Below are 16,210 nucleotides of genomic sequence, written 5' to 3'. Positions count from 1 at the left end.
ACTGGTAGGTGGGTGTGTGTGTGTTTACTGGTGTGTGTACTGGTACGTGGGTGTACTTTACTGGTGGGTGTGTGTGTGGTGTGTACTGGTGTGGGTGGGTGTACTGGTAGGTGGATGTGTGTACTGGTGGGTGGGTGTGTGTGTACTGGTGTGTGTTCTGTGTGTGTGTGTACTTGTGTGTGTACTTGTGTGTGTGTGTGTGTGTGTACTGGTGGGTGGGTGTGTACTGGTGGGTGGGTGTGTACTGGTGGGTGGGTGTGTACTGGTGGGTGTGGGTGGGTCTGTGTTGGTGTGTGTGTGTGTACTGGTGGGTGGGTGTGTACGTGTGTGTACGTGTGTGCGTGTGCGTGCGTGTGCGTGCGTGTGTGTGTGTGTGTGTGTGTGTGTGTGTGTGTGTGTGTGTGTGTGTGTGTGTGTGTGTGTGTGTACTTGTGTGTGTGTGTGGTGTGTGTGTGTGTAGTGGTGTGTGTGTGTACTTGTGTGTGTGTGTGTACTGGTGGGTGTGTGTGTGTGTACTGTGTGTGTGTGTGTACTTGTGTGTGTGTGTGTACTGTGTGTGTGTGTGTACTGGTGGGTGGGTGGGTGTGTGTGTACTGTGTGTGTGTGTGTGTGTACTGGTGGGTGTGTGTGTGTGTGTACTGGTGTGTGTGTGTGTGTGTGTGTGTACTTGTGTGTGTGTGTGTGTGTGTACTGTGTGTGTGTGTGTACTTGTGTGTGTGTGTGTGTGTACTTGTGTGTGTGTGTGTGTGTGTGTACTTGTGTGTGTGTGTGTGTACTGGTGTGTGTGTTTGTGTGTGTACTGGTGGGTGGGTGTGTGGTGTGTGTGTGTGTACTGGTGGGTGGGTGTGTACTGGTGGGTGTGGGTGGGTCTGTGTGTGTGTGTGTAGTGTGTGTGTGTGTGTGTGTGTGTGTACTGGTGGTGTGTGTGTACTGGTGTGTGTACTGGTGTGGGTGTGTGTTTACTGGTGGGTGTGTGTGTGTGTACTGGTGTGTGTGTGTACTTGTGTGTGTGTGTGTGTGTGTACTGTGTGTGTGTGTGTGTGTGTGTGTACTTGTGTGTGTACTTGGTGTGTGTGTACTGGTGGGGGTGTGTGTGTGTGTGTGTGTGTGTGTACTGGTGGGTGGGTGTGTACTGGTGGGTGTGGTGGGTCTGGTGTGTGTGTGTGTGTGTGTGTGTGTGTGTGTGTGTGTGTACTGGTGTGTGTGTGTGTACTGTGTGTGTACTTGTGCGTGTGTGTGTGTACTTGTGTGTGTGTACTGGTGTGTGTGTGTGTACTGGTGTGTACTGGTACGTGGGTGCACTTTACTGGTGGGTGTGTGTGTACTGATGTGGGTGTCCTGGATGTGTACTAGTGGGTAGGTGTGGGTGTGTACTGGTGGGTGGGTGTGTGTACTGGTAGGTGGGTGTGTGTGTGTTTACTGGTGGGTGGGTGTGTACTGGTACGTGTGTGTACATGTGTGTACTGGTGTGGGTGTACTGGTGTACTGGTGTACTTTACTGGTGGGTGTGTGTACTAGTGGGTAGTTGTGGGTGTGTACTGGTGGGTGGGTGTGTACTGGTGGGGTGTGTACTAGTGGTAGTTGTGGGTGTGTACTGGTGGGTGGGTGTGTACTGGTGGGTGTGTGTACGTACTGGTGTGTGTGGGTGTGTGTACTGGTGTGGGTGTGTCCTGGTTGGTGTATGTGTACTGGTGTGTGTGTACTGGTGAGTGTACTGTGTGTGTGTGTGTACTGGTGGGTGGGTGTGTGTACTGGTGTGGGTGTACTGGTGTAGGTGGTGTGTGTGTGTGTGTACTGGTGGGTGGGTGGGTGTGTGCACTGGTGTGTGTGTGTGTGTGTGTGTGTTTGTGTGTACTGGTGGGTGGGTGTGTGTGTGTGTACTGGTGGGTGTGTGTGTGTACTGGTGGGTGGGTGTGCGTGTGTGTGTTTACTGGTGTGTGTACGTGTGTGTGTGTGTGTGTGTGTGTGTGTGTGTGTGTGTGGGTTGTGTGTGTGTGTGTGTACTGTGTGTGTGTGTGTATGTACTTGTGTGTGTGTGTGTGTGTACTGTGTGTGTATGTACTTGTGTGTGGTGTGGTGTGTGTGTACTGGTGTGTGTGTGTGGTGGTGTGTACTGGTGTGTAGTGGTGTGTACTGGTGTGGTGGGTGTGTGTGTACTGGTGTGTGTGTACTGGTGTGTGTGTGTGGTGTGTGTGTGTGTACTGGTAGGTGGGTGTGTGTGTGTTTACTGTGTGTGTACTGGTACGTGGTGTGTTTACTGGTGGGTGTGTGTGTGGTGTGTACTGGTGTGTGTGTACTGGTAGGTGGATGTGTGTACTGGTGGGTGTGGTGTGTGTGTACTGGTGTGTGTGTACTGGTGTGTGTGTACTTGTGTGTGTGTGTGTGTACTGTGTGTGTACTGTGTGTGTGTGTGTGTGTGGTGTGTGTGTGTGTGTACTGGTGGGTGGGTGTGTACTGGTGGGTGGGTGTGTACTGGTGGGTGTGGGTGGGTCTGTGTTGGTGTGTGTGTACTGGTGGGTGTGTGTGTGTGTGTGTGTGTGTGTGTACTTGTGTGTGTGTGTGTGTGTGTTGTGTGTGTGTGTACTGGTGGGTGTGTGTGTACTGGTGGGTGTGGGTGGGTCTGTACTGGTGTGTGTGTGTACTGGTGTGTGTGTGTGTGTGTGTGTGTACTGGTGTGTGTGGTGTGTGTACGCTGTGTGTGTGTGTACTGTGTGTACTTGTGTGTGTGTACTTGTGTGTACTGCGTGTGTGTGTGTGGTGTGTGTACCTGTGTGTGTGTGTGTACTGGTGGGTGGGTGTGTACTGGTACGTGTTTACTGGTGGGTGTGTGTACGTACTGATGTGGGTGTCCTGGATGTGTACTAGTGGGTAGGTGTGGGTGTGTACTGTGGGTGGGTGTGTGTGGTAGGTGGGTGTGTGTGTTTACTGGTGGGTGGGTGTGTACTGGTACGTGTGTGTGTACGTGTGTGTGTGGGTGTACTGGTGTGTGTATGTGGGTGTACTTTACTGGTGGGTGTGTGTACTAGTGGGTAGGTGTGGGTGTGTACTGGTGGGTGGGTGTGTACTGGTGGGTGTGTGTACGTACTGGTGTGTGGGTGTGTGTACGTACTGGTGTGGGTGTGTCCTGGTTGGTGTATGTGTACTGGTGGACGGGTGTGTACTGGTGTGTGTGTGTACTGGTGAGTGTACTTGTGTGTGTGTGTGTACTGGTGGGTGGGTGTGTGTACTGGTGTGGGTGTACTGGTGTAGGTGGGTGTGTGTGTGTGTACTGGTGGGTGGGTGGGTGTGTGCACTGTGTGTGTGTGTGTGTGGGTGTGTACTGGTGGGTGGTTGTGTACTGGTGGGTGGGTGTGCATATGTGTTTGTGTGTGTGAACTGGTGGGTGGGGTGTGTACTGGTGGGTGGGTGGTGTGTGTACTGCGGTATGTGTGTGTGGGTGTTCACTGGTGGGTGGGTGGGGTGTGTGTACTGCGGTATGTGTGTGGTGTTCACTGGTGTGGGTGGGGGGGTGTGTACTGCGGTATGTGTGTATGTGTTTGTACCGGGGTGGGTGTGTACTGTCAGCTGTGTGTGTGTGTACTTGGGTGTGGGGCTTTGTGTACTGGGGTGGGTGTGTGTGTACTGGGTGGTGTTTGTGTGTACTGTGGTGTGGGTGGGTGTGTTCTGGTGTATACTGGGGTGTGTGTGTGTTTTTGTACTGGGGTGGGTGTGTATGTTTTTGTACTGGGGTGGGTGTGTATTGGGGTGTGGGTGGATGTGTACTGGGGTATGGGTGTGTGTTCTGTGTGTGTGTGGGGCTGTGTTCTGTCTGTGTGTGGGGCTGTGTTCTGTGTGTGTGGGGGGGTGTGTACTGCGCTGTGTGTACTGTGGTGTGTGTGTGTGTACTGCGCTGTGTGTTGCGGTGTGTATGTGTGTTTACTGGGTGGTGTGTCTGTACTGGGGTGTGTTTTAGTGTGTACTGGGGTATGTGTGTTTGTGTTTTTACTGGGGTGTGTGTGTGTACTGCGGTGTGTGTACTGGTGTGTGTGTACTGGGTTGTGTGTCTGGGTTTACTGGGTTGTGTGTGTTTGTGTGGGTTTACTGGGTTGTGTGTCTGTGGGTTTACTGGGTTGTGTGTGTTTGTGTGGGTTTACTGGGTCGTGTGTGTTTGTGTGGGTTTACTGGGTCGTGTGTGTTTGTGTGGGTTTACTGGGTTGTGTGTGTTTGTGTGGGTTTACTGGGTTGTTTGTGTGGGTTTACTGGGTTGTGTGTGTGTTTTGTACCGGGGTGTGGGTATATTTTATGTCTGTACTGCGGTGTGGTTGTGTACTGGGGTGGGTGTACTGTTGTCTGCTTATTGGTGTGTACTGGGGTGTATGTACCGGGGTATGTACTGTCGTTTGTGGGTTTACTGTGGTGTGTGTGTGTACTGGGGGGGGTGTTCACCGGACGTGCTACCTGTCCCAGACCTGCTGTTTTCAACTCTCTAGAGACAGCAGGAGCGGTAGAGATACTCTGAATGATCGGCTATGAAAAGCCAACTGATATTTACTCATGAGGTGCTGACTTGCTGCATCCTCGACAACCACTGTGATTATTATTATTTGACCCTGCTGGTCATCTATGAACGTTTGAACATCTTGGCCATGTTCTGTTATAATCTCTACCCGGCACAGCCAGAAGAGGACTGGCCACCCCTCATACTCTGGTTCCTCTCTAGGTTTCTTCCTAGGTTTTGGCCTTTCTAGGGAGTTTTTCCTAGCCACCGTGCTTCTACACCTGCATTGCTTGCTGTTTGGGGTTTTAGGCTGGGTTTCTGTACAGCACTTTGAGATATCAGCTGATGTACGAAGGGCTATATAAATAAATTTGATTTGATTTTGATTTGTGTACTGGAGGGAATGTGTGTACTGGGGTTGGGGGTGTGTGTGTACTGGGGGTCTGCTTACTGGTGTGTACTTGTGTACGGAGGGGGTGGTGTGGGTGTACTGGGGGTCTGCTTACTGGTGTATACAGAGGGGGTGGTGTGGGTGTACTGGGGGTCTGCTTACTGGTGTGTACAGAGGGGGTGGTGTGGGTGTACTGGTGTGTGTGTGTGTGTGTATAGTGTACCACCTTGAATCAGTGTCTTCATCTTCGTGGGCAATTGTTATATCACGAATGTGCAATGCATTGAAGATAATCTTTCTGTGATAATGAATTCTCCATTCCTTCCATCCCCATCAACACAACAGTGTGCCCAGCTCAGCTCAACCTCACTGAACAAAAACCTCAATGTAACATTGAACAATTTACTGAACTACAGTTCATATAAAGGAAATCAGTCCATTGAAATCAATGCATTAGGCCCTAATCTATGGATTTCACATGACTGGGAATACAGATATGCATCTGTTGGTCACAGAAACCTTAAAAAAAAAAAAAAGGCAGGGGTTTGGATCAGAAAACCAGACAGTATCTGGTGTGACCAACATTTACCTCATGCAGCGTGGCACATCTCCTTCGCCTAGAGTTGATCAGGCTGTTGATTGTGGCCTGTGGAATGTTGCCTCACTTCCTCTTCAACGGCTGTGAGACGTAGCTGGATATGTGGTGGCAACTGGGACACGCTGTCGATAACACGTCGATCCAGAGCATCCCGAACATGCTCAAGTGGTTGACAGGTCTGGTGAGTGTGCAGGCCATGGAAGAAGTGGGTTTATTTATCATGCTGAAACGTGATGTGATGGCAGCAGGTTATTAGGCTTGAGGATCTCCTCACGGTATCACTGTGCATTCAAATAGCCATCCATAAAATGTCATTTTGTTCGTTGTCTGTAGCTTATGCCTGCCCATGCCATAACCTCTCCGCCACCATAGGGCACTCTGGTCACAACGTTGACATCAGCAAACCGCTCGCCCACTTGACGCCATACACGCTGTCTGCCATCTACCCGGTACAGTTGAAAACAGGAATCATCCATGAAGAGGACACTTCTCCAGTGTGCCAGTTGCCATTCAAGGTTAACATTTGCCCATTGAAGTCAGTTACGGCGCTGAACTGCAGTCAGGTCAAGACCCCGGTGAGGGCGATGAGCTCGCAGATGTGCTTCCCTGAGACGGTTTCTGACAGTTTGTGCAGAAATTCTTCGGTTGTGCAGTTTCATCAGCTGTTCAGGTGTCTGGTCTCAGACGAACCCAGCAGGTGAAGCAGCCAGATGTGTAGGTACTGGGTTGGCGTGGTTACACATGGTCTGCAGTTGTGAGGCTGGTTGGACGTACTGCCACATTCTCTAAAATGCCGTAGGAGAGGCGGCTTATAGTAGAGAAATTAATATCTAATTATCTGGCAATAGCTCTAGTGGACATTCCTGCAGTCAGCATGCCAATTGCACACTCAACTTGAGACATCTGTGGCATTGTGTTGTCACCGTAATGTGACACAACTTCACATTTTAGGGTGGCCTTTTTTTCGTCCGCAACACAAGGTGCACCTGTGTAATGATCATGCTGTTTAATCAGCTTCTTGATATGCCACACCTGTCAAGTGGATGGATTATCTTGGCAAAGGAGAAATGATCACTAACTGGGATGTAAACATATTTGTGCACAGAATTTGAGTGAAATATTCATTCTGTCTGTGAAATGTTGCGTTCAAATTTTTTTCCAGTATAGATTATGAAAAGTTGCCTTCCAGGCTTTTTATTCCTAGTATTACCATTATCACTAGTTTACTCCAATTAAGGGAGGGGTGGTAGGGTAAGGAAGAGGGGTGGTAGGGTAAGGAAGAGGGGTGGTAGGGTAAGGAAGAGGGGTGGTAGGGTAAGGAAGAGGGGTGGTAAGGAAGAGGGGTGGTAGGGTAAGGAAGAGGGGTGGTAGGGTAAGGAAGAGGGGGTAGGGTAAGGAAGAGGGGGTGGTAAGGAAGAGGGGTGGTAAGGAAGAGGGGTGGTAGGGTAAGGAAGGGGGGTGGTAGGGTAAGGAAGAGGGGTGGTAGGGTAAGGAAGAGGGGTGGTAGGGTAAGGAAGAGGGGTGGTAGGGTAAGGAAGAGGGGTGGTAGGGTAAGGAAGAGGGGGTGGTAAGGGGTAAGGAAGAGGGGTGGTAGGGTAAGGAAGAGGGGTGGTAGGGTAAGGAAGAGGGGTGGTAGGGTAAGGAAGAGGGGTTGGTAGGGTAAGGAAGAGGGGTGGTAGGGTAAGGAAGAGGGGTGGTAGGGTAAGGAAGAGGGGTGGTAAGGGTAAGGAAGAGGGGTGGTAGGGTAAGGAAGAGGGGTGGTAGGGTAAGGAAGAGGGTTGGTAGGGTAAGGAAGAGGGTTGGTAGGGTAAGGAAGAGGGGGGTTGGTAAGGAAGAGGGGGGTAGGGTAAGGAAGAGGGTTGGTAGGGTAAGGAAGAGGGGTGGGGGAAGATGCATTTAAGGAAAGGGTGATTGGTAGGGTAAGGAAGAGGGGTGGTAGGCATACATAATTTCTGCTGGTATAGGGTATATTGTAGAATAATAGTGAAGACGGTAGGGTAAAAACTATGGGTAACAACATTTCAGGTATGAGTCTGGTGACATTAGGGTGAGGGGAAATCCAGTCCAAAAAGTGGTGCTGTAGGGTAGTTGGTAGGGTAAGAGAAGAGGACCCGATAAGGAAGAGGGGTGGAATGGGATTCTCTTGGTAAGGAAGAAAAGGAAGAGGGTTTGGTAGGGTAAGGAAGAGGGTGGTAGGGTGGAAGAGAGAAGGAAGAGGGTTTTTAATTTTTAATTTTACAGGAAGAGGGGTGGTAAAACCAACAAAGGGTGGTAGGGCAAGGATTTTTAGGGTTCTTAAGGAAGAGGGTCTGGTGAATCAGTTACATTTGGTAGGGTCATTCAATGAACCAAGTGCTTATCAAGATGGCTACTGAACATGTCTGGTCTTCTCCCTTTCTCCAGTCTGTCAGAGTAAAGACATCCGTAACAAGGGTAACCTGCAGGGTTGGTAGGGTGATCGAAGCCACTTGAAGAAGGTTCAAGACTGAGGTTGAATCAGTCAGGGTAAGGAAGAGGGGTAAGGAAGAGGGTTGGTAGCTGAAGGAAGAGGGTTGGTCCTCCTGTTCAGGAAGTCTACGGTCTGGTCCCTCAGAAGACCTGTTCCCCAACCTGAGAGGGTGGTGATCCGAGGCAACAACCTGGGTCAAGGAAGCCCTGGTTCTGTTTGAGATGGTGCACCTGAAGGAGAGGGGGGTAGCCTCATGAACATCACTAGAGGAGGAAGAGGGTTGGAGAAGAAGAGGGTCTGGTAGGGTAAGGAAGAGGGGGTACCCTGAAGACTGGTCCAAGATTCTGGAAGAGGGGTGGAGGACAAGGAACATGGTGTCCAAGGGGTGGTAAGGAACCAGGGGTGTAGGGGGGAGGGGTGGTAGGGCAAGGAAGAGGGAAGACCACCTGCCCACAGACCACCATCAACGGGCAATTTGGAGAGCGCTGCTAGGGTAAGAACCAGGGGTGCCAGAGAAGTAAGTGGTTTTTTAAAAAATTTTTTAGGTTCTAGGGTAAGGAAGAGGGTGGTAAAGGGTAAGGAAGACAGAGTACTGAATAGATAGAGGTTGATATCTCAAAGGAAGTAGGGGTCTGTTTTTTATTTTGGGGTGGTAGGGTACATGAATGTTCAGGTGGCATAATGGTAAGGAAGAGGGGTGTAAGGGTAATGAAAGGGGTGGTAGGGTAAGGAATCAGGGGTTAGGGGTGGTAGGGATATCAGGTTATATATTGTTACCTATAGGAGAACTTGACTCTGGCTCTGGATGTCTTGAATATGTCAGGGCAGGAAGAGGCCTCTGAGTAGGGTTTAGAAGAGGGGTGGTAGAGCGGAAGAGGGGTAGGAAGATTAAAGAAATGTGATTGTTTACATATATATGAGACCGACATGCATACATACATTTCTGCTATTTTATATATATATTGTAGAATAATAGTGAAGACGTCAAAACTATGAAATAACACACATTTCAGGTATGAGTCTGTGACATTACTGAGGGGAAATCCAGTCCAAACCAAGTGGTGCTGTACAGTTGCTATCTAAGAGAATGCAGCGACCCGATGAATGGCTTGATTCTCTTGTGTGTAAAATATTAGTGTTTCGTGGTTGTAGCTGGAAGAGAGAAGGCAATGACGCTATCTCCCGCTTGTGTTTTTAATTTTTAATTTTACACTCATCCGTGTGTCTTAAAACCAACACTAACTGACGTTACTGCAACTTATTTTTATGTTCTTGTCTTGAATCAGTTACATTTCTGTCATTCAATGAACCAAGTGCTTATCAAGATGGCTACTGACATGTCTCCTCTTCTCCCTTTCTCCAGTCTGTCAGAGTAAAGACATCCGTAACAACGTGACCAACCTGCAGCTGTTAGAGAACTGCACGGTGATCGAGGGCCACTTGAAGATCCTCCTCATGTTCAAGACTGAGGACTTCAGGGGAATCAGCTACCCTAAGCTGACTGTGGTCACCGACTTCCTCCTCCTGTTCAGGGTCTACGGTCTGGAATCCCTCAGCGACCTGTTCCCCAACCTGACGGTGATCCGAGGCAACAACCTGTTCTTCAACTACGCCCTGGTTCTGTTTGAGATGGTGCACCTGAAGGAGTTGGGGCTCCACAGCCTCATGAACATCACTAGAGGAGCCGTGAGGTTGGAGAAGAACCCGGACCTCTGCTACCTCTCTACCCTGGACTGGTCCAAGATTCTGGACACGGTGGAGGACAACTACATCGTGTCCAATAAGAACAACCAGGAGTGTGGGGACGTGTGTCCGGGCACGGCCCAGGGGAAGACCACCTGCCCACAGACCACCATCAACGGGCAATTTGGAGAGCGCTGCTGGACTCAGAACCACTGCCAGAGAAGTAAGTCTTTTTTTAAAAACATTTGTTAGTTTCTCCGTCTGGTAAAGAACACACAGTACAGAGTACTGAATAGATATGTTGATATCTCAAACATTAGTAGCCCCACTCTGTTTTTATCTTTTGGTTCCATTCCTAATACATGCCATATGTTCAGTTGGCATAATGTGAATCTATGAAGGTGCACGCCGGCGTGCTTGGCATTTTCATCCAATTGAATCCGTGTTCCCCATGTCGACTTGTAGATTGATATCCGGTTATATATTGTTACCTATAGGATAACTTGGACTCTGGCTCTGGATGTCTTGACCTTCTCCTCTATATGTCATTTCACCTCGTGTAAAGCAGCACGTCGTCTCTGGAGCTGTCTGTCTGTTTAGCTTTCAGGGTGGATGAGAGAGCGGCAGACGGTCGATTATGGAAGAGCGATTTCATTCGGATGAATCATGTTCATAACAGCGAGGGAACGTTGTTCTTTCTATAGTACGCCACGGGTTATGCCGACTCCCCATCGGGGAAGAGGAGGAGGAGGGGGGATACCTAGTTTGCAATTTAAAGTTATCAGGCAGACTATCATTGGATGGTGAAAATGCATTTGATGTGGAAAGGTGCAGCCTTGACGCTCCTCTGCTGTCATCCCCTCTTCTCAGTGTGACGGATCAGTGTGTGTGTGTGTGTGTGTGAGTCAGTTTATATGACGGATCAGTGTGTGTGTGTGTGTGTGTGAGTCAGTTTATATGACGGATCAGTGTGTGTGTGTGAGTCAGTTTATATGACGGATCAGTGTGTGAGTCAGTTTATATGACGGATCTCTGTGTGTGTTGTGTGTCAGTTTATATGACGGATCAGTCTGTGTGTGTGTGTGTGTCAGTTTATCTGTCGGATCTCTGTGTGTGTGTGTGTGTCAGTTTATATGACGGATCTCTGTGTGTGTGTGTGTGTCAGTTTATATGACGGATCAGTGTGTGTGTGTGTCAGTTTATATGATCGGATCTCTGTGTGTGTGTGTGTCAGTTTATATGACGGATCTCTGTGTGTGTGTGTGTCATTTATATGACGGATCAGTGTGTGTGTGTGAGTCAGTTTATATGACGGATCAGTGTATTGAGTCAGTTTATATGACGGATCTCTGTGTGTGTGTGTGTGTCAGTTTATATGACGGATCTCTGTGTGTGTGTGTGTGTCAGTTTATATGACTGATCAGTGTGTGTGTGTGTCAGTTTATATGACGGATCTGTGTGTGTGTGTGTCAGTTTATATGACGGATCTCTGTGTGTGTGTGTGTGTCAGTTTATATGACGGATCAGTGTGTGTGTGTGTCAGTTTATATGACGGATCTGTGTGTGTGTGTGTGTGTGTGTGTCAGTTTATATGACGGATCTGTGTGAGTGTGTGTGTGTCAGTTTATATGACGGATCTGTGTGTGTGTGTGTGTGTGTCAGTTTATATGACGGATCAGTGTGTGTGTGTGTGTCAGTTTATATGACGGATCAGTGTGTGTGTGTGTGTGTGTGTCAGTTTATATGACGGATCAGTGTGTGTGTGTGTGTCAGTTTATATGACGGATCAGTGTGTGTGTGTGTCAGTTTATATGACGGATCAGTGTGTGTGTGTGTGTCAGTTTATATGACGGATCAGTGTGTGTGTGTGTGTGTACCATATGTCAGTTTATATGAGGGATCTGTGTGTGTGTGTCAGTTTATATGACGGATCAGTGTGTGTGTGTGTCAGTTTATATGACGGATCAGTGTGTGTGTGTACCAGTTTATATGACGGATCAGTGTGTGTGTGTGTGTCAGTTTATATGACGGATCAGTGTGTGTGAGAGTCAGTTTATATGACGGATAACATGTGTGTGTGTGTGTGTGTCAGTTTATATGACGGATCAGTGTGTGTGTGTGTCAGTTTATATACTGAGATCTGACCATAACACCATACCATGTGTGTGTGTGTGTGTCAGTTTATATGATTATCATCAGTGTGTGTGTGTGTGTGTGTCAGTTTATATGATACCAGTTTATATGACATCTGTGTGTGTGTGTATTGTGTGTGTCATATTATATGAGGGATCAGTGTGTGTGTGTGTCATTTATATCACCAGTGTGTGTGTGTTGTGTCAGTTTATATGATATCAGTGTGTGTGTGTGGTCAGTTTATATGACGGATCAGTGTGTGTGGAGTCAGTTTATATGACGGATCAGTGTGTGTGTGTCACCATACTCAGTTTATATGACGGATCAGTACTGTGTGTGTGTGTGAGTCAGTTTATATGACGGATCAGTGTGTGTGTGTGTGTGTGTGTGTGTGTGTGTGTGTGAGTCAGTTTATATGACGGATCAGTGTGTGTGTGTGTGTGTGTGTGAGTCAGTTTATATGACGGATCAGTGTGTGTGTGTATGAGTCAGTTTATATGACGGATCAGTGTGTGTGTGTGTGAGTCAGTTTATATGACGGAACAGTGTGTGTGAGTGTGTATGAGTCAGTTTATATGACGGATCAGTGTGTGTGAGTGTGTATGAGTCAGTTTATATGACGGATCAGTGTGTGTGAGTCAGTTTATATGACGGATCAGTGTGTGTGTGTGTGTATGAGTCAGTTTGTTCGTGTGTCTGTAAGAATCAGTTTTATTTTTACACTGCTGCTACTCGCTGTTTGTCTATGCGTAGTCACTTTACCCCTACCTACATGCACAAAAAGACTAACCTGCACATTGACTCTGTACCGGGTACCCCATGTATATTGTATATATCCTCGTTATTGTTATTTTATTGTGTTACTTATACTACAGTAAAAACAAATATTTTGTTTTTAAACGGTATTGTTGGTTAAGGGCTTGTAAGTAAGCATTTCACGGTAAGGTGTGCTTGGCACACCTGTTGCACACCTGTTGTATTCGGCGCATGTGACAAATAGATTAGATTTGAGTTCACTCAACTAGTATCTGTCTGTTGGAACACAGGCTAGTTCACTCAACTAGTATCTGTCTGTTGGAACACAGGCTAGTTCACTCAACTAGTATCTGTCTGTTGGAACACAGGCTAGCTCACTCAACTAGTATCTGTCTGTTGGAACACAGGCTAGTTCACTCAACTAGTATCTGTCTGTTGGAACACAGGCTAGTTCACTCAACTAGTATCTGTCTGTTGGAACACAGGCTAGCTCACTCAACTAGTATCTGTCTGTTGGAACACAGGCTAGTTCACTCAACTAGTATCTGTCTGTTGGAACACAGGCTAGTTCACTCAACTAGTATCTGTCTGTTGGAACACAGGCTAGTTCACTCAACTAGTATCTGTCTGTTGGAACACAGGCTAGTTCACTCAACTAGTATCTGTCTGTTGGAACACAGGCTAGTTCACTCAACTAGTATCTGTCTGTTGGAACACAGGCTAGTTCACTCAACTAGTATCTGTCTGTTGGAACACAGGCTAGTTCACTCAACTAGTATCTGTCTGTTGGAACACAGGCTAGTTCACTCAACTAGTATCTGTCTGTTGGAACACAGGCTAGTTCACTCAACTAGTATCTGTCTGTTGGAACACAGGCTAGTTCACTCAACTAGTATCTGTCTGTTGGAACACAGGCTAGTTCACTCAACTAGTATCTGTCTGTTGGAACACAGGCTAGTTCACTCAACTAGTATCTGTCTGTTGGAACACAGGCTAGTTCACTCAACTAGTATCTGTCTGTTGGAACACAGGCTAGTTCACTCAACTAGTATCTGTCTGTTGGAACACAGGCTAGCTCACTCAACTAGTATCTGTCTGTTGGAACACAGGCTAGTTCACTCAACTAGTATCTGTCTGTTGGAACACAGGCTAGTTCACTCAACTAGTATCTGTCTGTTGGAACACAGGCTAGTTCACTCAACTAGTATCTGTCTGTTGGAACACAGGCTAGTTCACTCAACTAGTATCTATCTGTCTGTTGGAACACAGGCTAGTTCACTCAACTAGTATCTATCTGTCTGTTGGAACACAGGCTAGTTCACTCAACTAGTATCTATCTGTCTGTTGGAACACAGACTAGTTTACTCAACTCGTATCTGTCTGTTGGAACACAGGCTAGTTCACTCAACTAGTATCTGTCTGTTGGAACACAGGCTAGTTCACTCAACTCGTATCTGTCTGTTGGAACACAGGCTAGTTCACTCAACTAGTATCTGTCTGTTGGAACACAGGCTAGTTCACTCAACTAGTATCTGTCTGTTGGAACACAGGCTAGTTCACTCAACTCGTATCTGTCTGTTGGAACACAGGCTAGTTCACTCAACTAGTATCTGTCTGTTGGAACACAGGCTAGTTCACTCAACTAGTATATGCTATTGTGTGTTTGCTGCACCTCAGGAAGATTAGCTTACGTCTTGGCATCAGCTAATGGAAATCCTATGAAATAAAGTAAAACACAATCTTATAACTGACTGTCTAACACAAGCTAGTAACTAGTGATGTGTGAAGTTAACTCATAGTTAACATGTCGGGCCATTGTTTTTGATGATGTATTTAATCTTAGTTATGGCAATATCTCACAATTTATTGAGCTATTTGGCTGTGCCAAAACTTCAACATTTGTCCTTCATAGCTTGTACTTCGGCATCTTTTTAAATAGGGAGCGAATGTGTTTTCAGTACTTTTATTTCCATGACTGATCAAACCTTGTCTCTCTCTACCATATTACCATATTACCACCAAACTGAGGGACCTCACCATACCATATTACCACCATAACATATTACCACCATACTGAGGGACCATACCATATTATCACCATACTGAGGGACCTCACCATACCATATTATCACCATACTGAGGGACCTCACCATACCATATTACCATATTAGCACCAAACTGAGGCACCTCACCATACCATATTACCACCATACTGAGGGACCTCACCATACCATACTGATGGACCATACCATATCACCATACTGAGGGACCTCACCATACCATATTATCACCATACTGAGGGACCTCACCATACCATATTATCACCATACTGAGGGACCTCACCATACCATATTATCCCCATACCATATTACCACCAAACTGAGGGACCTCACCATACCATATTACCACCATACTGAGAGACCTCAACATACCATATTACCACCATACTGAGGGACCTCACCATACCATATTACCACCAAACTGAGGGACCTCACCATACCATATTACCATATTACCACCATACTGAGAGACCTCACCATACCATATTACCACCATACTGAGAGATCTCACCATAACATATTACCATATTACCACCAAACTGAGGGACCTCACCATACCATATTACCACCATAACATATTATCACCATACTGAGGGACCTCACCATACCATATTACCACCAAACTGAGGGACCTCACCATACCATATTATCACCATACCATATTATCACCATACTGAGGGACCTCACCATACCATATTATCACCAATACTGAGGGACCATACCATATTATCACCATACTGAGGGACATCACCATATTACCACCATACTGAGGGACCTCACCATACCATATTATCACCATACTGAGGGACCTCACCATACCATATTATCACCATACTGAGGGACCATACCATATTACCACTAACATATTACCACCAAACTGAGGGACCATACCATACCATATTACCATACCATATTAGGGACCTCACCATACCATATTATCACCATACTGAGGGACCTCACCATACCATATTATCACCATATTATCACCATACCATATTATCACCATACCATCACCATTATCACCATACTGAGGGACCTCACCATACCATATTATCACCATACTGAGGGACCTCACCATACCATATTATCACCATACTGAGGGACCTCACCATACCATATTATCACCATACCATATTATCACCATACCATATTACCACCATACTGAGGGACCTCACCATACCATATTACCACCATACTGAGGGACATCACCATACCATATTATCAGAGATATAGATCACCATACCATGGTTATCACCATAGGGAAAGGGACCTCACTAGTAGATAGTGGTGTCCCATACCTATTACCAAAGGGCAGCGTCACTAGTAGAGAGTGGTGTCACCTGGCTGAGGGAAAGGGCAGCGTCACTAGACCATACCATATTATCACCATACTAGAGAGTGGTGTCCCTGGCTAGGGAAAGGGCAGCGTCACTAGTAGATAGTGAGTGTCCCATGGCTAGGGAAAGGGCAGCATCATTATCAGAGAGTGGTGTCCCATGGCTGAGGGAAATACCATATTCACCATAGAGAGTGGTGTCCCTGGCTAGGGATCAAGGGCATTATCACTATACTGAGTGGTGTCCCTGGCTAGGGAAAGGGCATCACCATAGAGAGTGGTGTCACCATACCATATTATCACCAAGGGCAGCGTCACCATACCATA

At 47.1% G+C, this 16,210-nt stretch overlaps 1 protein-coding gene across 1 annotated transcript in view; it reads left to right on the top strand.

The window, feature by feature from the left end:
- The window catches only part of LOC118377302 (insulin receptor-like), a 54,708-nt gene extending 44,387 nt beyond the window's left edge, over positions 1-10,321 (top strand). The window contains exon 2 of the mRNA XM_035764187.2: positions 9,279-10,321. Coding sequence (XP_035620080.1) covers positions 9,279-9,850 — 572 coding nt within the window. The 3' untranslated portion in view covers positions 9,851-10,321. The remainder of the gene's footprint in view (positions 1-9,278) is intronic.
- Positions 10,322-16,210: the final 5,889 nt, after the last annotated feature.

Source organism: Oncorhynchus keta, chromosome 1, assembly GCF_023373465.1.
Source record: "Oncorhynchus keta strain PuntledgeMale-10-30-2019 chromosome 1, Oket_V2, whole genome shotgun sequence".
NCBI lineage: Eukaryota > Metazoa > Chordata > Actinopteri > Salmoniformes > Salmonidae > Oncorhynchus > Oncorhynchus keta.
Note: the sequence above shows the minus strand (reverse complement) of the source record. Positions and strands in the feature narration are given on the sequence as shown.